The sequence below is a fragment of the Halichoerus grypus genome, chromosome 4, assembly GCF_964656455.1.
Source record: "Halichoerus grypus chromosome 4, mHalGry1.hap1.1, whole genome shotgun sequence".
NCBI classification, from domain to species: Eukaryota; Metazoa; Chordata; class Mammalia; order Carnivora; family Phocidae; genus Halichoerus; species Halichoerus grypus.
Window position 1 is genome coordinate 140,602,333 of NC_135715.1, and position 23,806 is coordinate 140,626,138.

The following is a 23,806-nucleotide window of genomic DNA, read 5'->3' on the forward strand; positions in this document are numbered from 1 at the left end:
TCAAACACAGTGACATGGGGGTGACTACCTTTGGCTGGTGGGACTTCGGGCTTTTTAGGAGGCATCACAGGCAACTTCTTTTCAGGGACAACTTCTTTGGGAGCCTCGGGCACTTAAAAGATATTAGTAAAATTACATTTAGAAACTATGAAGACCACTGGAACAAGATATTTTCAAGAGCAGAAGAATTAGGTCTTATTAAGCCTAAGGTTGGTGACAAATACCTTTAACAGGTGGGACTTCCGGCTTTTTAGGAGGCGCCACAGACACTTTCTTTTCAGGGACAACTTCTTTAGGAGCCTCGGGCACTTAAAAGATATTAGTAAAATTACACTTAGGAACTATAAAGACCATTGGAACAAGATATTTTCAAGAGCAGAAGAATTAGGTTTTATTAAACCTAAGGTTGGTGACAAATACCTGTAACAGGTGGGACTTCCGGCTTTTTAGGAGGCGCCACAGACACTTTCTTTTCAGGGACAACTTCTTTAGGAGCCTCAGGCACTTAAAAGATATTAGTAAAATTACATTTAGGAACTATGAAGACCCCTGGAACAAGATATTTTCAAGAGCAGAAGAATTAGGTCTCTTTAAGCCTAAGGTTGTTGACAAATACCTTTAACAGGTGGGACTTCTGGCTTTTTAGGAGGTGCCACAGACACTTTCTTTTCAGGGACAACTTCTTTAGGAGCCTCAGGCACTTAAAAGATATTAGTAAAATTACATTTAGGAACTATGAAGACCCCTGGAACAAGATATTTTCAAGAGCAGAAGAATTAGGTCTCTTTAAGCCTAAGGTTGTTGACAAATACCTTTAACAGGTGGGACTTCTGGCTTTTTAGGAGGTGCCACAGACACTTTCTTTTCAGGGACAACTTCTTTAGGAGCCTCAGGCACTTAAAAGATATTAGTAAAATTACACTTGGGGGTTATGAGACTGTTGGAACAAAACACTTTCAAGAGCAGAAAGGTTATATCTTCTTAAGTCTAAGGTGAGTGACAAGTACCTTTAACAGGTGGGACTTCCGGCTTTTTAGGAGGTGCCACAGACACTTTCTTTTCAGGGACAACTTCTTTGGGAGCCTCAGGCACTTAAAAGATATTAGTAAAATTACATTTAGGAACTATGAAGACCCCTGGAACAAGATATTTTCCAGAGCAGAAGAGCTAATGTCTTTTTAAGCCTAAAGTCAGTGATAAATACCTGTAACAGGTGGGACTTCTGGCTTTTTAGGAGGTGCCACAGACACTTTCTTTTCAGGGACAACTTCTTTGGGAGCCTCAGGCACTTAAAAGATATTAGTAAAATTACACCTGGGGGTTATGAGACTGTTGGAACAAAACAAGGGTTATATCTTTTTAAGTCTAAGGTGAGTGACAAGTACCTTTAACAGGTGGGACTTCCGGCTTTTTAGGAGGTGCCACAGATACTTTCTTTTCAGGGACAACTTCTTTGGGAGCCTCAGGCACTTAAAAGATATTAGTAAAATTACACTTGTGGGTTATGAGACTGTTGGAACAAAACACTTTCAAGAGCAGAAAGGTTATATCTTCTTAAGTCTAAGGTGAGTGACAAGTACCTTCAACAGGTGGGACTTCCGGCTTTTTAGGAGGTGTCACAGACACTTTCTTTTCAGGGACAACTTCTTTGGGAGCCTCAGGCACTTAAAAGATATTAGTAAAATTACACTTGGGGGTTATGAGACTGTTGGAACAAAACAAGGGTTATATCTTCTTAAGTCTAAGGTGAGTGACAAGTACCTTCAACAGGTGGGACTTCCGGCTTTTTAGGAGGTGCCACAGATACTTTCTTTTCAGGGACAACTTCTTTGGGAGCCTCAGGCACTTAAAAGATATTAGTAAAATTACACTTGCGGGTTATGAGACTGTTGGAACAAAACACTTTCAAGAGCAGAAAGGTTATATCTTCTTAAGTCTAAGGTGAGTGACAAGTACCTTCAACAGGTGGGACTTCCGGCTTTTTAGGAGGTGTCACAGACACTTTCTTTTCAGGGACAACTTCTTTGGGAGCCTCAGGCACTTAAAAGATATTAGTAAAATTACACCTGGGGGTTATGAGACTGTTGGAACAAAACAAGGGTTATATCTTCTTAAGTCTAAGGTGAGTGACAAGTACCTTTAACAGGTGGGACTTCTGGCTTTTTAGGAGGTGCCACAGACACTTTCTTTTCAGGGACAACTTCTTTGGGAGCCTCAGGCACTTAAAAGATATTAGTAAAATTACACTTAGGGGTTATGAAGATTCCTGGAACAAGATATTTTCCAGAGCAGAAGAGCTAATGTCTTTTTAAGCCTAAAGTCAGTGATAAATACCTGTAACAGGTGGGACTTCTGGCTTTTTAGGAGGTGCCACAGACACTTTCTTTTCAGGGACAACTTCTTTGGGAGCCTTAGGCACTTAAAAGATATTAGTAAAATTACACTTGGGGGTTATGAGACTGTTGGAACAAAACAAGGGTTATATCTTCTTAAGTCTAAGGTGAGTGACAAGTACCTTCAACAGGTGGGACTTCCGGCTTTTTAGGAGGTGCCACAGATACTTTCTTTTCAGGGACAACTTCTTTGGGAGCCTCAGGCACTTAAAAGATATTAGTAAAATTACACTTGCGGGTTATGAGACTGTTGGAACAAAACACTTTCAAGAGCAGAAAGGTTATATCTTCTTAAGTCTAAGGTGAGTGACAAGTACCTTCAACAGGTGGGACTTCCGGCTTTTTAGGAGGTGTCACAGACACTTTCTTTTCAGGGACAACTTCTTTGGGAGCCTCAGGCACTTAAAAGATATTAGTAAAATTACACCTGGGGGTTATGAGACTGTTGGAACAAAACAAGGGTTATATCTTCTTAAGTCTAAGGTGAGTGACAAGTACCTTCAACAGGTGGGACTTCCGGCTTTTTAGGAGGTGCCACAGACACTTTCTTTTCAGGGACAACTTCTTTGGGAGCCTCAGGCACTTAAAAGATATTAGTAAAATTACACTTAGGGGTTATGAAGACCCCTGGAACAAGATATTTTCCAGAGCAGAAGAGCTAATGTCTTTTTAAGCCTAAAGTCAGTGATAAATACCTGTAACAGGTGGGACTTCTGGCTTTTTAGGAGGTGCCACAGACACTTTCTTTTCAGGGACAACTTCTTTGGGAGCCTTAGGCACTTAAAAGATATTAGTAAAATTACATTTAGGGGTTATGAGACTGTTGGAACAAAACATTTTCAAGAGCAGAAGGGTTATATCTTTTTAAGTCTAAGGTGAGTGACAAGTACCTTTAACAGGTGGGACTTCAGGCTTTTTAGGAGGTGTCACAGACACTTTCTTTTCAGGGACAACTTCTTGAGGAACTTCAGGCACTTAAAAAATATTAGTAAAATTACACTTAGGGGTTATGAGCCTGCTAGAATAAAGCATTTTCAAGAGCAGAAGGGTTTTATCTTCTTAAATCTGAGGTGAGTGGCAAGTACCTGTAACAGGTGTGACTTCAGGCTTTTTAGGAGGCACCACTGGTGCTTTCTTTTCAGGGACAATTTCTTGAGGAACTTCAGGCACTTAAAAGATATTAGTAGTTTTACATTTAGATTAATGAGGTCAATGGACTAAAAATATTTCCAAGAGCAGAAGAGGTATTTCTTCTTTAGGTAAGGACACGAGTGAATAATACCTGAAACTGGTCGGGCTTCTGGTTTTTTGGGTGGTGCCCTGGGAAATTTCGGTTCTGGGACAACTTCTTGAGCAACTTCAGGCACTTGAAAGATATTAGTAGTTTTAAAGTTAAGTTATTGAAGAGCAATGGGCTAAAATTATTCTTGAGAAAAGTAATATTTCTTCAAAATGAGGTCAGTGCTAACATGTACCTGTGACAGGTGGGGCATCTGGTTTTTTGGGTGGTGCCTTGGGAATTATCTTTTCTGGGACAACTTCTTGAGCAACTTGAGACACTTAAAAGATATTAGTATTTTTAGAATTTATGAATAGTGAAGGCATATATTACAATGATTAGGAAGAACACAAGACAATATTTTTTCTTCTTAACAGGGCAATGTGAATAAATACCTTTAGCAGGTGGGGCTTCTGGTTTTTTGGGCACAACCACAGACATTTTCTTTTCAGGGACAACTTCTTTAGGAGTTTCAGGAACTTTGAAGATATTAGTATTTTTTAGTCAGAGATTATAATGGGGTAATATTGCCAACACATTTACCCAAGCAAATACAATTTATGAGACAGGCGGACGCATCTATACACACTTTTCCCAGCCCCCTGAAACAGGTGACCAACAACACATGGAAGAATAAATACCTTTAGCAGGTGGAGCTTCTGGCTTTTTAGGAGGGGCCACAGGCACTTTCTTCTCAGGGATGACTTCCTTTGGCGGTACCTCAGGAACTTTAAAGACATTGGTAATTTGTGTTTAGAAAAGGTGAAAAAAATTGCTGACTGTACCATGTCATTATACACTAAGATATTCTGATTAACTTCTGACTTTCTTTTCTTTAGAATCATACCACCTTTATGTTGTCGTATTTATATACATAATTTTCTAGCTAAAATAACAGTTTTCTCCCTAGTATGTAGGGCTCTGACATTACCTGCAGGGGGAGGACTCTCCGGTTTGGGAGGAAGAGCTTCAGGCACCTTCTTTTCTGGAACAGCAGCCTTGGGCACCTCGGGCACTTTAAAGATATTAGTATTTTCATGATTAGACAGAGTAGAGACAAATGGACAGTATCAAACACAGTGACATGGGGGTGACTACCTTTGGCTGGTGGGACTTCGGGCTTTTTAGGAGGCATCACAGGCAACTTCTTTTCAGGAACAACTTCTTTGGGAGCCTCGGGCACTTAAAAGATATTAGTAAAATGACATTTAGAAACTATGAAGACCACTGGAACAAGATATTTTCAAGAGCAGAAGAATTATGTCTCTTTAAGCCTAAGGTTGGTGACAAATACCTTTAACAGGTGGGACTTCTGGCTTTTTAGGAGGTGCCACAGACACTTTCTTTTCAGGGACAACTTCTTTAGGAGCCTCAGGCACTTAAGAGATATTAGTAAAATTATATTTAGGAATTATGAAGACAACTAGAATAAAACATTTTCAAGAGCGGAAGAGTTCTTTTTAAGCCTAAAGTGGGTGACAAATACCTGTAACAGGTGGGACTTCCGGCTTTTTAGGAGGCAATACAGACACTTTCTTTTCAGGAACAACTTCTTTGGGAGCCTCAGGCACTTAAAAGATATTAGTAAAATTACACTTAGGGGTTATGAAGATGCCTGGAACAAGATATTATCCAGAGCAGAAGAGTTAGGTCTTTTTAAGCCTAAAGTCAGTGACAAATACCTGTAACAGGTGGGACTTCCAGCTTTTTAGGAGGTGCCACAGACACTTTCTTTTCAGGGACAACTTCTTTGGGAGCCTCAGGCACTTAAAAGATATTAGTAAAATTACATTTAGGGGTTATGAAGATGTCTGGAACAAAACATTTTCAAGAGCAGAAGGGTTATATCTTTTTAACTGAGGTAAGTGACAAGTACCTGTAACAGGTGCAACTTCAGGCTTTTTAGGAGGCACCACTCGTGCTTTCTTTTCAGGGACAATTTCTTGAGGACCTTCAGGCACTTAAAAGATATTAGTAAAATTACATTTAAAAATGATGAGACCACTAAAGCAAAATATTTTCAAGAGCAGAAGAGTTATATCTTTTTAAACCTAAGGTTGATGACAAATACCTGTTACAAGTGGGACTTCCAGCTTTTTAGAAGGTACCACAAGCACTTTCTTTTCAGGGACAACCTCTTTGGGAGCCTTGGGCACTTTGAAGATATTAGTAAATTTACATTTGAGTCACAAGGATCAACACAGACAAGAACTGCATTTATACATCAAAAGACCTTTCAAGTCTAGCCAGGTGGTTCTTGCTATTGCCCTCCCTACCCCACCTTAAATAAAGGGTGGTTTAGAATGTACCTTTGACAGGTACAACTTCAGGCTTTTGGGGAGGATGCACTTTCTTTTCTGGGACAACTTGTCTGGGCGCCTCTGGCACTTTAAAAATATTAATATTTTTACATTGAGGAGTTAGAAGAATCAGTACAGACAGGAAACACATTCATACAGGAAAAGACATTTCCCCAAATTTCTAAGCTTCCAGCAACATATACCTTCATCATGAGGAACTTCAGGCTTTTTGTGAGGAATCACATATGTTTCCTTTTCAGGGACAATTTCTTGGGGCACTTCCAGCACTTTAAGAAATTAGTATTTTAATATTTAGTGTTATGAAAATCACTAGGAATAGCAAAATATTTTCAAGACTACAAGAGCTATTTCTTCTTTAGCTTGAGGGCATGGTCACTTGTACCTTCAACTGAAGGAGGTTCTCTTTTTTTGGAAGGAGCTCTCTTTGCAAGAACAACTTCTTGAGGAGCTTCAGGCACTTTAAAGATATTAGTATTTCACATTTAAGATGTAAAAGGATTAGTGAACACAGTAACCACAATAAGTTGGCAAGTGTAGTTTTCTAGAAGTCTCTTCTCCCCTTGCTCCCCCAGTCAACTAAGTCTTAGGGGTTAGTGGGATCCTCAGGAAGAGGTGCTCACCCTTCACTAGCACTTGGCTTAGTTCCTGTGACACTGTAGACCCTCCTTACTAAGCATTTGTTGAATGAATACTTTTAATAGAAGAGGTTTCTATTTGAATAGGACCACCCACAAATATTTTCTCTTGAGAGGGAACTTCTTGGGCAGCTTCAGGTGTTTGAAAGATATTAGTATGTTTACATTTAGGTGTTACAAAGAACATTAGAAAAGCATAGTTGTAAGAGCAGAGGACAGATAATTTCTTCTTCAGTATCCGTTTGCAAGTATCACGTACCTTTTATAGGCAGAGGTTCTGGCTCTTTAGGAAAATCCTCAGATACTTGCATTTCAGGAGCAACTTCTTTCATGGCTTCTGGCACTTTGAAGATATTAGTATCAAGCTTAGAGGTTAAGGCATCAGCGAAGACGTTAGTTACATTAACTACACCAAAGTGGTATTTCTGGCTACAAGGGCGCTTCTTTTAAAAATTGGATGATGTATAAAGTCTCGAAGAAAGGAATCAAGTCCTAATTGTCCTTGTTTATTATTCCCCAGCTCCCTAGCACCACACACATAATTGCCATTTATTAAAGAAATGAAAGCAGGAATGATAGAATGATTGATACCTTTACTGGAAGGTGTTTCAATTTCAGGGGGAGCAGCCATGGGTATTTTCCTTACAGAGACAGCTTCTTGGAGTGATTCAGGCACTTTAAAGAAATTAATACATTGAACTTCAGAGTCATGAAGAGTTTTAGTCCTAACTCCACCTACAGGAATGCCCCAGACTGGGAGACCTTCCTGCTCCCCGCATCTGATTCTTTAATGACAGGGTGAGTACTTGATTATCAGGAGCTACTTTCTTGGTCACCTCAGGTACTATCAATATTAGTAATTTTATTTCTTGGAATAGATGTATAGAAAATTAGATCATGGAAAATTAGCTTCAAGTGAAAAAAATTGATTTTGTATAATTAATGATGCACTTTTAGCTATTAATTTGAGGAGAACATAACAGCTTCTTTCTTGTCTGGATAGGCTTCATTTTGTACCCTTACCTTAGGCACTTTAGAAAGGTATTCGTTTTTCAAATATAGGAGAGAGGAGAATGACCTAAAGATTCTAGACTGAAAAAAATCATGTCAAAGTGTTTGGATGTCGCTTAACTTACAGAATATTGTGGATATCGTAAAGAAATTCTTATGCTGGATGTCTTAAAACTTTTTCATCTTTAGAATTACCTAAAAATATTCAAAATGGAAAAATGCAGGACTCTAAAAAAATAAAAGATAATAAGAGGAACAACTAAGTAGTCAGTGCAGAATTCCAATGTTAACTAGTTTTAATTGCCTTAGTTTTAGAAGGCTCTCAGGTGGAGACCATCCTACAAAAAAAACTGCTTGAAGTTGAATTTAATATTTTATTGTCTTTAAGTAATGGTTTTCTGAGAATATTTCTATACTTAAGTCTTATGGGAAAAGAATTATTTTAAATTCATATGCTTATGTTTAGTAGTAAGTTTATTTTAATAAAAAAGCAATTCCAATGGGCAGTTATATTATCTTCTGAAATTTCAACCCCATGGAGAGTTAAATTACTGATTTACAGTCTACAGCCAAGCACCTCTGTCATTTGATGGCACTGATTTCTGCTTTAAAGGGGGAGTGTTAAGCCAATTCAATCTAGTTTCAGGGATACAAATATTATGGTGGTCTTATGTAGATTTTTTTTTTTTCTAGCTAGTCTGATATTTTTCTTTTTTTTTTTTGGAAACAGTAATAGCTATTTTTTTTTCTTTTCTTTTTAAAAAAATTTTTTTATTGTTACGTTAATCACCAAGTAATAGCTATTTCTTATTGAAGGATCCATCTGGGTCACATCTACACATTCTGTGTCTCCATATATTCCCTGAAGACCTCATAGTTAAACTTTATAGCCCAAGCATCTTCCATTTAGATAAGTTATAGATTTTTCCCTCCTCTATTTTCTCTTGAATAACTCATGGGAACATGTATATACCCAGTTGACCTTCTGCTTTGGGGGACCCACTTCTCTGAAATGACTTCCTTCGTAGTATCTGGGGCTCTCAAGATATTAGTATATTTACATGTGTTAAGTACAACTACAATCATGAGATATGAAAGTCAGCTTTCTTTTGGCTTGTACCTTTTGGTGGTGGTATTTTTCTTCTTTTAGCAATAGGAGCTTGCCGCTCTGGGAGACCTTCCTTGGAGACTTCCAACTCTTCAAAGATATTAGTATTTTTTAGTTGAGAAAAGGCAAAGACATGAAGACACAACGTATTTAAAAAGTTAGGTATATTAACAGATATTGTAACTTTAAATTAGAAATTTAATTTTTGTTCTAATTGTTTATCCTTGTACATTGTTTAGTGGGACTTTTTTTGGGGGGGAGGCAAGTCATAGAAAGTTCCTTTTCTTGGGTACATTGGGGGCCCTAAAGATATTAATATTTTAGTGTTAGAGGTTCTGAGAACCTACACAAAACACAACATATTTTGCAGACTGAAGAAGAAAGATTCTCTTTAGATTTTCGTAACTAAGAATTATACCTTCAGGTGGAGGATGCTCTGGAATTTGGGGAACAGCCTCAGGTAACTCCACCTCTGGAAAAACTTCTCTGGTCGTATCAGGCTCTTTAAAGATATTAGTAGGTTAACACTTAGAAGTTGTGAAAATAGTAAATTATATAACACACAATTTTTGAGTCTTGAATCCAAAGTTATTCATCCAAGTTTGATGTTGCTGAAATGTACCTTTAGTTGCTGGTGTTTCTCTCTTTTTAGGAATAGTCACATATATTTTGTCTTCTGGAACAGCTTTCTTGGGTGGCTCAGGCACTTAAAAGATATGAGTATAGTTTTAAACAGTGAAGGAAAAAATAGAGCTTTTAAAATCAGCCCAAAATAAATTTTCTTCAGACTAGATCATTGGTGTTATATACCTTTTGCTATTTTGATTTTCGTCTTTGGAGGATGAGTCACAAGTACTTTTTCTTCTGTGGTGGATTCTTCAGATACTTCATAAACTTTAAAGATATTAGTATTTATACAATTAAGGGCACTTCAAGGCAATGGCGAACAGTATTAAGAAAACATAATACATAGTACACCCTCATCACCCAAATTACCAGTAGTACATAGACACAAACTAGTGACAAGAACACATCAGCTAAGAGAAAGCCTCATTCCCAGTTCTATCATATAGAACTCTCATTTATGATGATAATAAAATAGAGGAATTCACTGGCCAGGGACTATATAATTCTTCTATTTTGTCTCCAGAAAGTTATTGGCAAAATTGTCCTTTGCTCTTAGTTTTGTCCATAAAGAACAGGGTTGATACTGAGTTGCATATTGAGAATTCTCCTACATTTGACCTACTGGAAATTCATATTAAGTCCTTCCCTTTCCCAGGAACCTAGTTGGCTATAATTTTAAACCATATCTGGTTTATGGCTATGTAGTTTAACAACCATGTAGGGACTGGAAGCAGAAAAGAAAAAGAAAAAGAATTAAATCTTTGAAAATAAGGCAGCTGAAGAAAATAAAGATTTCTCTAGCTTTTAGAAAGGAAGACTGGCTGGTGGCAATAACCTAACTGAAGCATAGAAAGGATATTCAAAGGAGGGAGTCATCATATATATTTATCCCAACCTAGTATTACAGACAAAAAAAAATGGGTTTAAACAGGGAATTTTTTAGATCAAAATAAATGAAAGAATATCAGAACTATTGGTATTTTTTAGATTAAAATAAATGGAAGAATATCTTGAGTACTGGCATTTTCACTACTCAGATTATTGAATAGTATTCTATTCAGAATATTTTATTATTCAGATTATTTTACTCCTCAAATTATTTAATCATAATTTTGCATAAAAGCCAACGAAAAATGGCTTAGGAATTCTTTTGATGTTGTAATGGCCTTATAAATCTATGGTCATTTGAGCAACATTATCAAAATGTTTCCAATGATGGCTGTAAAGAGTAAAAAAATAATAAAGGGACATTTTAATTCTATAAAATCCAATTAAAATATTATTATGAAGTTAAAGTTACTTCATGGCCTGAGAAAATAAATTGCTTCAAAGCAGAAGTTATTTGTACACAGAACAGGTTAACAGACAAGACAATGACAAACTCAAAAAAGCAAACGACTTCTCTAAAATTGGGCAATGTTATAAGTACAGGACTATTTATTTTTTAATTGGTGAGGAAATATACCTTGTCTGAGACAAATAACCATTTAAATTATTTAATTTTAGCCAAATATTTTTTTGGCATGTTAGACATTGATAAGATATTAGTATACTTATTTTTAAAAGCTATGAAGACAAACACAAATGAAACCAAAGAGAACCACCAGTTTTTCTACACTCACTGTATATCGTTGTGTCTTCAGAAAGAGATTTTTCTTCTTGAATACTTTTCTTAGGCACTTCAGGAACTTTAAAGATATTAGTATATTAATTGTTATAAATAACAAGTATTCTAAGAATATAAATAAGCAAAATACAAGGATTTAACATCACACACATTCACTTTAAACCATGAATAACTAAACAGTCATTTCATGTCATGATCAGTTTCAGTGTATACCTTTAGTTGGTGGAACTTCAGGCTTTTTAGGAAGAGCATCATGAACCTTTTCTTCTGGAACAATTTTCTTGGGTACTTCAGGTGCTTTAAAGATATTTATTTTAAAAAATATCATCATCGGGTATAAAATATCAAGACAAAAAGGGTTGATCTAACAAGAAGAATGCCAAGAATTCCAAAATCATAAGCCAACTAAACACACAGTCAGTGCATCTCTCTAGATTTGCCTTGTTGATGAATTCTTGATTTGTCATATTAAAAATACTTTGTCTTCAGGTTTTAGCATCATTTTCTACTGTTATCTGGAATGTTTGTTTCCAGAGCTCCTTGACAATAGCTTCTAAAATAAATTATTTTTGAAAAGAAGTTGAGGGGGTCAATATCATTTAATTATGGCTTAAGAAGAATATCAACAAAAACAGTAACAACTTTTAGGCTGATGCCTTTGAATCCAGAGGGACATCACAAAATGGAGGATTGTTATAGAACATAAACTGAAGTTTACATAATTCAGCTGTATTGTGGCATTGAGGGGAGAAAGATCTCTCACTCTCTCTCTCTCTCTCTCTGCTCCATAGTAAGTGAATAAAAGGGGGTTTTAGTGGTAAATCAGCAAAGGTGGGTACCTTTAGCTGGTGGAAACTTGGGCTCTTCAGGAACACGTACTTTTTCTTCTACCACAATTTTCTGGGGCACTTCAGGTACTTTAAAGATAGTAATAATTTTTTTTTACTTTTAAACATTCATAAAGATTTGTAACAAGCACAACATAAGAGAAATGTAAACACAAAACATGACATGGTCATAATATGAAACAGAGCTATCACTTTATCACATATATTACAGTACTTAAAATGAGTTGAATTTTGATAACAAATATGACAACAGAAATCCAGAAGAATTTCCCATGTTAGAATCGTAAGAACGTGACAAGAAAAATTAACAAGACACCTTCTCCTGGTGCTACTTCTGCTTGTTTTGGTGGAATAATTGGTACTTTCTCTTCAGTGATAATGTTCTTAAATAATTCAAGGACTTTAAACATACAAGTATATATTATTTATTAGATATTTTTTATTTCTGTTGTAAAATTCAAGAGGTTCCCAAAAATGAACAAAGCAGGGACATTAAACACATAGTCACTATGTATTTATTATTACTAGATGATTGAAATTAAGAATTAAAAGGAAAACCTGGATTTATCAATAAGCATGTTAGTGAATATACAATTGAATAGTACCAAAGAAGGAAACTTAGGTGCACTATTTGGTTAATAAGGATATTTACTTTGGGTATTTTAGGCATAACAACAGTGACTTTCTCTTTTGGTATTACTTCCTTTGGCCCCTCAACCCTTTTAAAGATATTAGTTTGTTTTAGAAATTCCAAAAACACAAAACACAGAAGAAAAACATCAAGAACACAAACTTGTAATGCAATCAAGTTTCGCTAATGAAATACCTTTAGCTGGTGGCTCTTTTTGAGGAACAACTTTAGTGGGTGGTTTTTTTGGAGGGATGATTTTCTCAGATATCTCAGGCCCTTCAAAGATATTAGTGTTTAGATTTAGAATGAGTTCTTGAAGTATGAGGGAGCACTACCAATACAATTAGTCCAGTGAGAGCTCATAAATGCTTTATCTACTTATATTTTTTGAATTTACATTACACTTCCAAGAAAGACGTTGATTTTGCTAAATTTCATCTATATTGTAGATTTACTATGAATAATAAGCACACACACACACATATTCCTTCATATTACACACATATTAATTTGTGCAAGATCTGGAGTGGTACCAAAGAGAATTTATTTGTATCACGGTTTATCCTCAAAAAATACTAGAGAGCAGGTGGTGTTACCAATGCTTCATTTGCTTCCTTAATGTTATTTCTCTAATGAAAATATAAAATGGCAGAAACTTTTGATAAGCAATGATCAGTTTGTGAACAGCTGACTCCTGTTAACAAAGCATAGTTGTTTTGCCTGAACATGTAAATTTCTCAGTGAACTGAGGAGCTTCTATTTCACTCAACTGATGACACTGGTCAGATATTTTGGCACCTGTAACAATCATTCTTAGCTGGATTCAAGAAAGAATCTACAAATTCATACAGTGAGCTCCTTAGATAAGTAGATATCAAATACCATTATCTTGTCTGCTAAAATTATGCACCGTAAGGTTAATCTCTACTCCATATTAATCTTTGCATCAAATAGTTGAAGCTCATGCTTAAAGCATTCCATGATGTTAACTTTGAAAGTAAGTGGGTTTCTAGTGTTCCAAATTGGACATGAAATGCACTTAAAAAAATGAGTTAGAGCAAGGTATAGCAATTTGTAATAGCAACGGAATTCACCTATACCTTTAGGTGGAGCTTTGGGTTTTTCATATACTTCCACTTCTTCTGTCTCTAAAACTTCTATTACCCTATGGACCTCTTCAGCTCTGTGTACTTCTTCGAATCTAGGTCGTTCTACTTTGATGAATTCTTCTACTTCATGGAACTCTTCTTCAAAATATTCTTGAACTTCATGGAACTCTTCTTCCTCAAGCACTTCCACTGGTGTTTCCACTACTTCTAATTCTGTTCTCTCTCTTACTACCTCCTCTTTGTGGAAGGCAACTGATATTTTTTCTTCAAGGACGGTCCTTCCTAAAAGAGCATCTACTTTAAGAAATTTTTTTTTAAACACAGAAGAAATGAAGATATAAATTCCCAAAATACAGAATGAAAACAACTGAAAAAAAAGGCTTTCATGCAATAATACGTGAAGATATGGAAAAGATCTTTCCAAAAATACCTTTAGCTGGGGGAACAGCTTCTTTTTTAGGCACAGGGACTTTCTTTTCTGCGATTTTCTTTTCTGGGACTTTCTTTTCAGGCACTTTAAAGATACAGTTTAAATATTTAGGACTATCAAGAGCAAGTTTTCATAGACAAAAGACAAAAAACAGTCAAGACACAGAGACATCATCTTTTTTTAAATTTTTAAATTTTAAAAAAAATTTTATTTTTTAAGTAGGCTCCAAACCCAATGTGGGGCTTGAACTCATGACCCTGAGATCAATAGTCACACGCTCTACTGACTGAGCCATCCAGGTGCCCCCAACATAAAAATCTTAATGAAAATTATTAACAGGAAGTTCAGTTTTAAAACGGAATATGTACCTTTGGCTGGAGGTGGCTCTTTTTTCTGAACAGGAACAGTTACTTTTTCCTCAGGAACCTTCTTTGGCACTTTAAAGATATTAGGCATTTCAGTTAGCTGACAATACTCAATAATGAATGAAATAAAAATGGCAAAAACAACATCTTTATAATAATCAAAGCATAAGGAGTCACTCTGTATTAGTGGACACCAATTTTACAGACAATAAAGATATTTTCCCAGATCACTTATTTGTGCTAACTAGATAAGACGAAGACACGTCCACAGGAATCTGTGCTGTTCTATTTTTTTTTTTTTTAAATACTAGGGATTACCAACATTGCACCTACTTCTACTATTTTTAGCTTGATGAAGACTTTTTTGAAGTGATTACCATAATAGAGTATCTAATACAGGTGTCCTCTTCCTCTGAGCACTATTTTATCTGCGGGGGATGCCTACTGTGATAGGGACAGCATAAGCTTATCTGTGAAGAGCACTCCTGAAGCATTAACCTAACTAGGAAGCAAAGAGAAGTAGATATTTTGTAATAACCTTGAAATGCTTAGACCAAATATTAGAAAGGATGTGAGGCTCTTTAAAATAGTTATCATCCAACCATTAGAACAGATTTTTTTTCCCCTACAATATAGTATACATAATTACAATAACGTGAGAAAACTATATATAATGGAATAAAATTTATGAATGGAATGTGGGGAAGAAGGATCTATTGTTATGTATATAAGCATAGAGAGATGCACTCATTAACATTAAAATTCTCAGCTGTTTAGAATGAGAAACTTCTGGAGTAATTTATACACACACAGCCACCATTAACATAATCATCCATTAACATTCCAAAAAAGGCTAAAGATATGAAATGGGTTACATTTTTTTACTGGTCCTCAATCAATTTCAGAAGTTTGCTACTTAAGTGACTCTAAGAAAGCAATCAAAGAAGACATTTCTGTTTTGTTTTTTTTTTAAAGAACGTTAATTGGAGCTTAAAGACATTATTAATTGAGATTTGCTATACCTTTAGCTGGTGGTGCCTCCACTTTTTTAGGAACAGGAGTAGGTGCTTCAGGTACTGTTTTCTTAACCACTTCAGGCACTTCAAAGATATTAGAGGGACATTTTGAAAAATGACATGCAATGAACAGAACAACACCCATATATGCAAAAAATAACACAAAACGTTGACTTATTTTTAAAAGATATTAGCAACCTAAATGGTAATTATGCATATGCAGTAGTGACTGTAAAGGTGGAAGGCTATTACTTCTTAATCCTATTAGCAAATGTAATACCAGTTATGCAGGAGCTTGCCACAGTCTTCAGGAACAATAGGCTAAGAATTATTCTAAAAAGTAAACAACACAGAAATAGATTTCCCCCACTTTAATACAGAATAAAAAACTAAAAACGAGAAACCTAGGAGAAAGTGTAACAATAGGGTCTGGCTAGGGAACTTTCAAGTGCCAATAATACAAGAATTGTATTGTAGATGCAGTAGAAAAGTTGGGCAGGGCACTTCAGGTGACATTAATTATTGATCTTCAACTTGTCATTAATAAGATGTAAGAAAAGTATCCTAAGGAATATTAGATTTAGACTTATGCTGAGAAAGATTTGGACCACCATAGATTTTAAATGTCCAACTCCTAAAAGCAGCAGTACCTCTAGGTGGCGCCACCTCCTCCACCTCTTCTATGCTAGGTGGTTCTTCAGGGATCTCTTCTTCTGGAATAGGCTCTTCCGGCTCCTCATACACTTTAAAAAAGATTATTATTTTGTAAATTAGAATTCTCTTAAATATTAGACTAAAAGGGTATATCTGAAAATGGAGGTTGTCTTAAACATAGGTAATTCATAGCTCAGCCTTTCCAATGCATGTACAAACTCACTAGTCCTTGAAAAAAATCTACTGAGTCTTCAAAATATGTTAGGCCCTTTCTAGAATTTCAGAATAAAAAAGATGTCAGAGAGAATTTATTTGAAATTATTATTATTATTTTTAATGGAGGTGGACTTGTTCGAAGGAGAACATTCAGTTAGGTGTAGACGTCAGATTTTCTGTATCAGCTACTCAGGCTTAACTGGAATTTCTTTTCGGTAGGTTTATCCCACTATTACCAACCAAATCATTTGACGAAAAATTCCCCATGGCAAATACAGTTTCCTTTCAAAGACTGTCATTAAAATGAAACAAACAAACCAACAAATTGGCTAAGCATGTAAGAAAGGAGAGTCAGCTGATTTTAATTTGCCTGCCCAATTTCTATTAGGTAAATAATGATTTCTTTTAGAGTCTGAATATGTTTATTTTCTGAAGTGAAATGCGCATTTGCCTCCTTCCAATATTAGACAATGATAAGACAATGATGACCTGGAAAATCTATTTTCTTAGAAAGTCATCTACCTTCCACTGGTGGAACTTCCTCTTCTTCAAGGAGAACGATTTGTCTTTCTTCCACTTTCTTAGGTACCTCAGGAACTTAAAAGATATTGATCGTTTTAGGCACTTAAAATGCAAGAACGAATGAAGAGTGCATGAAGACCAAGTTTCCCCGTTTTTCAACACAAGGGAGTAAGTATCAAGATACACATGCATAAGATGAAACATGGAGATTTCACAGAATCAATTAATAAAACAAAAATAAAGAGGTGTGTGATTTAAGACTAAGAGCCCATTTAAAGAGATATTCTGCCTTTTACTGCTGGAGCCTCTACTTTTTTAGGAAGAGCAAAGGGGACTTCAGGGCCTGGCTTCTTAGTTACTTTGGGGTCTTTAAAGATATATTAGTTGAATGTTTTTATTTTTTAGAAATAACATACGTAAGAATCAACATAAAACACACAAACAGAAAGTGCAAAAATTGACCTAGCACAAACATGGGTGCACCAGAGTCACAGACGGTTAATGGCAATGACAGACCATACAAGGCAGACAAGCGTTTACGTCGAACATCTGTGAGGACAGCATAACAGTTCAACATCGGTCCAGCAAACACATCCTTGTTTGGGTGATGTACCTTTGGCAGGAGGAGCCACTGCTTTCTTAAGACCAGGAGGAGGCACTTTCTTCTCTGGTTCAGGTTTCTTAAGCACCACAGGCACTTTAAAGATATTTTATTTTGTAATTTAAGTTGCACAAACACAGAGACGATAGACATAGCAATAATACAAGTTATACTAACAAATACTGAAAGAGGACACTTTGACTCTTACAGGCAAAAGAAAGAAATGGCAGCGTTTAATGTGCTTGGGAATAGTAGTACCTGTGGCAGGAGGAACCTCCTCTTTCTTAGGAATGACTACTTTCTTCTCTGGCACTTTCTTCTTAACCTCAGGCACTTTAAAGACATCATTTCATGATAAGAATTTATTGTGAGGGACAAAAAAGAGAGAACGCAAGAAGTTCACACACAAAGACCACATGCAACAGTTGCTCAGGATAGAGTCGTAGGGCAAGTTGGGAGCCCAGTGTTATGATAGAAATAGGTTTGGTAGAGCGAGGAATCAGCAACCTACTTGAATATCAGAGGACAGATGCTGTCATTTCATCCATTTAAATGTCTCTAGTAATTTATTAAATCATTATTTATAAAGTATTTCTGAACCCTTGAAGTCTAATAAAGGATCGGATTTACTATTTCATTGATTATGACTATTTAATCTGGTGGAGGTGTTACGTTTAAGTAGTGATATCATGTCCTTTGGCAGAAAATAATGAGCTTTAAGGTATAAATATATGGACTTCATTCTGTACTATGAACTGATCTGGATAATTCATTCAGTGATAGAACACTTCCACATATCTTAACTTTATTTTATCCTCACAACAATATCTGAGCCCACTAGGACTTATATCAGTCTCCCCATTTTATAGGAGACAAACCTGAAGCTCAGATTGGTTAAAAGACTTGCTCAGAATAATACAGCAAGGAACAAAGCCAAGGCTAAAATCAAAACCTGCTGGGCTGCCATTTATATGTATGTATCAGAAGACGTAAGCTATTATTCAGTGTTTTGATAAATACTTCAATCATTTTTTCATTTCATCCTGGTGTTATAAAAGCAATTCATATAAATCGTTGAAGGATGAAATTTAGGAAAATTTATTCATTATATTTTTCAGGTATCTTTTTGTGTAGATAATTTAGCTTTGCAGAATATCTATATGAAATGACAGGCCACTAGGTAGAACTTCTGTGGCAGTTTTGGGGACAATCCTTTTATCTTTGTTCTTGAATGCTGCTTTGCATCCAATGAAAAGTGGAAATCAGTGTTCCTGAACATTTTTAGAAAGAAAAATGTGACTATCTGTTTTATAAATATAACTTTTCCTAAACCCCAATTCCACCGTAATTTTCTGGTGAAGCTATGGATGAAGAATGTGTATTCACTTTGGGGAGGTATACCTTTGGGTGGTGGAGGTTCCACTTTTTTAGGAGCAGGAACAGGGACTTTCTTCTGAGGTACAGGTTTCTTTGGCACTTCAGGCACTTAAAAACATTCATTTTAAGACATTAAAAATCACAAGCACAGTATTATATATATCACAAAAAGACAAATGAGAATAAGACCATAAACAACTAAATAACATTTCATATCATTAAATTTGAAAAGACATTCAAATCATTTCCAAGAGACAGACCCACACGATAGACACAATAATGAAAGCACACATGTCTGGAATGCTTTCTAAGATTTAGATGTTAGACAACATAAAGAGTGAAGTATTATAGATAAAGCTGGAGATGAATAAAAAAAGATGGAAAGGCAGAATTCAACACAAAAGAGGCCTGGACTCTAAGAAGAGTTGCTATACCTCGTGTAGGTACTGCCACCTTAGGTTTAATTTCTGGAAGAACTTCCTCTTCTTCAGGTTCAACTTCTTCCTCAGGTATAAATTCTTCCTCCTCAGGAGGAACTTCTTCCTCCTCAGGAGCAACTTCTTCCTCCTCAGGAGCAACTTCTTCTTCCTCAGGAGCAACTTCTTCTTCCTCAGGTAGAAATTCCTCTTCCTCAGGGAGGACTTCCTCTTCAGGAGCAATTTCTTCTTCAAATGGAACTTCTTCTTCCTGAGGTAGAGCTACAGGAACTGGAACTGGCTCACGCTTCTTTGGCACTTTAAAGATATTTATTCAATTGTACAAGTGTCACTTGTATGTACACTATTCATGACAATGAGACAACATGAAAAGCAAATATTCTGTGATCATAGAGGCATCAATTGTCATCAGATTCAAGGTCATGAAGCATTAATTGTAATTAACAAGGCTGAATAATACCGGTTAGTTTTCCTTTTTGCCCTGGTTCTGTTTGAGATTAATGTACCTTTGGGTGGTGGAGCTTCCACTTTTTTCGGAACAGGTATTGGCTTTTCCTCTGGGATGATCTTCTTGGGCACCTCTGGCACTTTAAAAATATTATTTGTCTTTAAGAATGTGTTCTTTTATATGTCTTAGAGCAATATATGTGAAAACAATCACCTAATATTTGTAGTAAGACAAATTTTTAAACAAATTTTAAATGTTATGGGGGAATTTGCATATGGACATATATAAGTGGAAGGGTTTTTTTTTTTTCATGTACTTAAATGATGAAGTAATGTACCTTTTGCAGGTGGAGGCTCTACCTTCTTAGGAACAGGAACTGGCACCTTCTTCTCAGGCACAGGCTTCTTGGGCACTTCTGGCACTTTAAAGAAATTATTTAGAAAAAAAATGTTACACAACATAAAATTTTGAGGTTAAGAATAGTCTAAAAAAGATTAAGATATGGTACTAAAAGTATGACCAAGGTATTTCAAGAAGCATTTTATCTTTAAAATAAAATCTTTTCTTTTCCATAAAGCAACATTAAAGAGGTGCATCCCCAAAGAACACAGAATTGAACCAGTTAATTTTTCCTTATATGCAAATGTGAAGTAAAAAAGTTTCTGCGAGTTCATGTACCTTTGGCAGGTGGAGCTTCCACCTTTTTAGGAACCGGTACTGGTACTTTCTCCTCCGGTACAGGTTTCTTGGGCACTTCAGGAACTTTAAAGATATCAAGTAGGATTAGTGTCAGATTTTTCACCCAGCAATTTTAGATAAGATATCCAGCAATTTTAAGACTTTATTGAAGCATCATACAATTTTACTCTTTAAGATTGATAAGAATAATAGCCATGAAACAAAGGCCAGGAGATGCACAAAAATTTAAATAGAGAACACTGAGAAAACATAGACCAGTGATAAAGACAACATACAATGCCTGGGAAATGGTGATTTTGTCCATTTTGGTATTATAATAAGAATTTACTTTAAGAACTTTCCACTAAAGAGGAAGAGCCAAGCACTCAGCATCAGCATGCTTCCATGGCAAAATTCAGAGATGAATACATGGTAAACTCTTCCTATAGCCAGTTGGGTGGTCCCTGTCTTGTTAATATTGTCATGGGGAAAGAAGTGATACAGCTTGTCAAGTTCTACTACATGAGTAAATTATCACATTATCCCACTGATGGATTATAAAGAGATGTACCTTTAGCTGGTGGAGGCTTCTCTTTTTTAGGAATGGGCACAGGCACTTTCTCCTCTGGCTTCTTAGGAATCTCAGGCACTTTAAAGATATTGTTTATTGGTAAGTTCTAACTACTAGTAACAACACATCTTTATAAAGCACAATTAACATCTCTAACAACAGAGAGCAACACACACAAGGTTGTGAACTCAGAAGATAGCTAACGATTTCTATGCAGATTAAGGCCTACGTTATGAATGGTGGTTATACCTTTTGCTGGCGGGGCTTCCTTCTTTTTGGGAACAGGAACAGGTTTCTTCTCTTCTGGTACAGGTTTCTTGGGTATTTCGGGCACTTTAAAGATATTATTAAGAATTTTGGAATGTTGCATACAAGATATAAAATGTGAAAGGCAATGGCAGAAATCATACTTCAGCATCAAAAGTGTCTGTTTCTAAAATAAGCAGAATTGGTCGTTGGTGCTAATAAACCCCAGAATCTGACCAAATTAGACACCCGGTCTCTAAAGATGCTGCTATGTATCTCTTTGTAGGAGATATAATCTACCTTTGACTGGTATCACTGGTACAACTTCTTCTTCAGTTATGAGTTCTTCTTCTTCATGAATGTACTCTTCTTCTTCTGCTTCTTCTTTTTCAAAATATTCCTCTACTTGGGTTACAACTTCCTCTTCAAAGACAATCTCTTCCTGTTCTCGTCTTTTTGGTACTTCTGGCACTTTAAAGAGATTATCTTTAGGTTTGACATTTACCAATGACTCAATGAAATTAAGACACAGTAGGAACACAGCCATTTGTAACAGAAGAAATAACAGGCTTTATCTTTCCCAGAGAAGAACTTCACACATAGAACTGAACATGAATTTTACAGCAAAGAAGACAAACAACACATTAAAAAGAGTGGTATTAGGTACCTCTAACAGGTGCTGTTACTTCTTTTTTAGGAACAAGTACTTTTTCTTCTGTGACAACTCTCTTGGGCTTCACAGGCACTTGAAATTTAAGTATAAGGGTATTTTATTGTCAGAAACAGGCCACCCAGGCAATGCTTGCTTTGTCATACTTTAAGCAGACAGAATAATTTTGCAAGTGCCTCTCGTATGATAGATATACAACTGTTCATTTATAAAAAAAAACTTTATATGCTCCATGAAAATGATTCTGAACCTCACTGGGATAAAAATATACAAATATACACAAGTAAGTTTGAAGTAGCAGAGCCCAAATGTGAAATGATGTTTAGTGTTCAGGTATCTCAGCTTGTAGGAAATATCCTTTACTGAAAGCTAAATTTCCTTCTGGATAAGTATATTTTCTGAAAGGGCAGAGATGTTTCTTCATAGTTAGAAAAAAAAATGACTAGCCACCGAGTTAGATTTTTTTTGTAGCCTTTAAAAAACTTTGGAATGAATAAACAGTTGTTGAACTGGGGTCAACATTGTTATATCAGTACATGAATTTAAATAAGCCAGGAATGTGCCAAATGGTCACCGATTTTAAATCCAAGCATTCTATTTTATATATATATATATATATATATATATATATATATATATATATAACCACAGCTGTTACATAATAAGCTATGGATATATTTCAAAATAACTTTTTCTTTTAAAGATAGCATTACCTTCTTATCCTGTGTTGACAGATTTTTATGTCCAATAAATCCTAAGGACTAACTTCAAAGACATATATAACAATGAAACAAAGCAAACACAGCTACCTTAATTTTAAAAGAGACATTATAAAAGACCACGATTTTGGAAGGAAATTATTATACCTTTAACAGCTGGCTCAGCCACCTGCTCTTTTTCACGTTTGGTAATTGAAATGTGTATTTTTTCCTCAGCAACTTTCTTTGATTCTTCAGGCACTTTAAAGATATTAATTATTGAAGAGCATTAAAACCAACCACACAAATACCATATACATAAAAATACACAACTGAAATGTAAGAATCAGGACCACAATACATTCAGTAAAAAACAAAAAACATGAGAGACTATGGACTCTGAGAAACAAAGTGAGAGTTCTAGAGGGGAGGGGGTGGGGGGATGGGTTAGCTTGGTGATGGGTATTAAAGAGGGCACATTCTGCACGGAGCACTGGGTGTTATACACAAACAATGAATCATGGAACACTACATCAAAAACTAATGATGTAATGTATGGTGATTAATATAACATAATAAAAAAAACAGCAGACAAGGTTAGAAAGACATGTTTATAGAACATGAGTAACAAAGATGTTTCTCGTAGTTATCACTCTGCAATGTACCTTTGGGTGGTGGAGGTTTGAGTTTCTTGGGAATGGGCACTGGGACTTTTTCTTCAGGAACTGCTTTCTTCAGCACTTTAAAATATCAACATTTACAGATTTAAAAACCTGAGCCAGGTGTCTTAAGAGTAGTAAGAACAAAAAGTTAAGAAATACAATGTACAACACAACATTCCCAAACACACACACGATTTGTGCACCGTCACTTCAACATGTGTTTATAGCATGACAGACATGTAGGGAACACGGGTCTCTCAGAACTCATAATGTCTTGCTCACTCTACCTTTAGTTGGTGGGGCCTTTGGCTTTGTGGGAACCAGTTCTTCTTGGACAGGCTTTACTGGGAGAAGCTTCTTGGGTTCTTTAAAAAAAAGTACATTAAGGGTATTTAATGTTAGACTTTGGAACATAAATAAAAAATGTTATTTATTTATATATCTTTTATCTACAGTGTAGTCATAGCCTCTAAAGGTGAGTGAGAATTACAGGTCCGAGTAGAATAAGCCCTAAACAAGCTGACAGTGCCCTTTCCTCCTGGCTTTTTGCTTCAATGAGGTCATTGTAACTCTCTCCCACATATTAACAGTCTCATTTCACTTCAGGTAGAAAAAATCATGGTTAA

The 23,806-nt window shown here is 35.8% G+C and overlaps 1 protein-coding gene and 1 long non-coding RNA gene across 2 annotated transcripts in view; both read right to left on the reverse strand.

Moving 5' to 3' along the window:
* TTN (titin) overlaps window positions 1-23,806 on the reverse strand; it is a 274,297-nt gene that overhangs the window by 126,834 nt on the left and 123,657 nt on the right. The window contains 25 exon segments of the mRNA XM_078071037.1: window positions 29-112; window positions 2,138-2,221; window positions 4,604-4,687; window positions 4,771-4,854; window positions 4,967-5,050; window positions 11,841-11,918; window positions 12,676-12,756; window positions 13,581-13,871; window positions 14,020-14,103; window positions 14,388-14,456; window positions 15,407-15,484; window positions 16,051-16,143; window positions 16,793-16,867; window positions 17,652-17,726; window positions 19,205-19,504; window positions 19,714-19,794; window positions 19,993-20,076; window positions 20,334-20,417; window positions 20,905-20,982; window positions 21,154-21,237; window positions 21,451-21,621; window positions 21,818-21,895; window positions 22,687-22,779; window positions 23,184-23,258; window positions 23,468-23,545. Coding sequence (XP_077927163.1) covers window positions 29-112; window positions 2,138-2,221; window positions 4,604-4,687; window positions 4,771-4,854; window positions 4,967-5,050; window positions 11,841-11,918; window positions 12,676-12,756; window positions 13,581-13,871; window positions 14,020-14,103; window positions 14,388-14,456; window positions 15,407-15,484; window positions 16,051-16,143; window positions 16,793-16,867; window positions 17,652-17,726; window positions 19,205-19,504; window positions 19,714-19,794; window positions 19,993-20,076; window positions 20,334-20,417; window positions 20,905-20,982; window positions 21,154-21,237; window positions 21,451-21,621; window positions 21,818-21,895; window positions 22,687-22,779; window positions 23,184-23,258; window positions 23,468-23,545 — 2,550 coding nt within the window.
* On the reverse strand, window positions 8,766-9,424 carry LOC144381509 (uncharacterized). Its single transcript, XR_013446771.1, has 3 exons — window positions 9,370-9,424; window positions 9,166-9,249; window positions 8,766-8,837 (listed from the first exon to the last, which is right to left on the reverse strand). It is a non-coding gene; the product is annotated as an uncharacterized LOC144381509 (long non-coding RNA).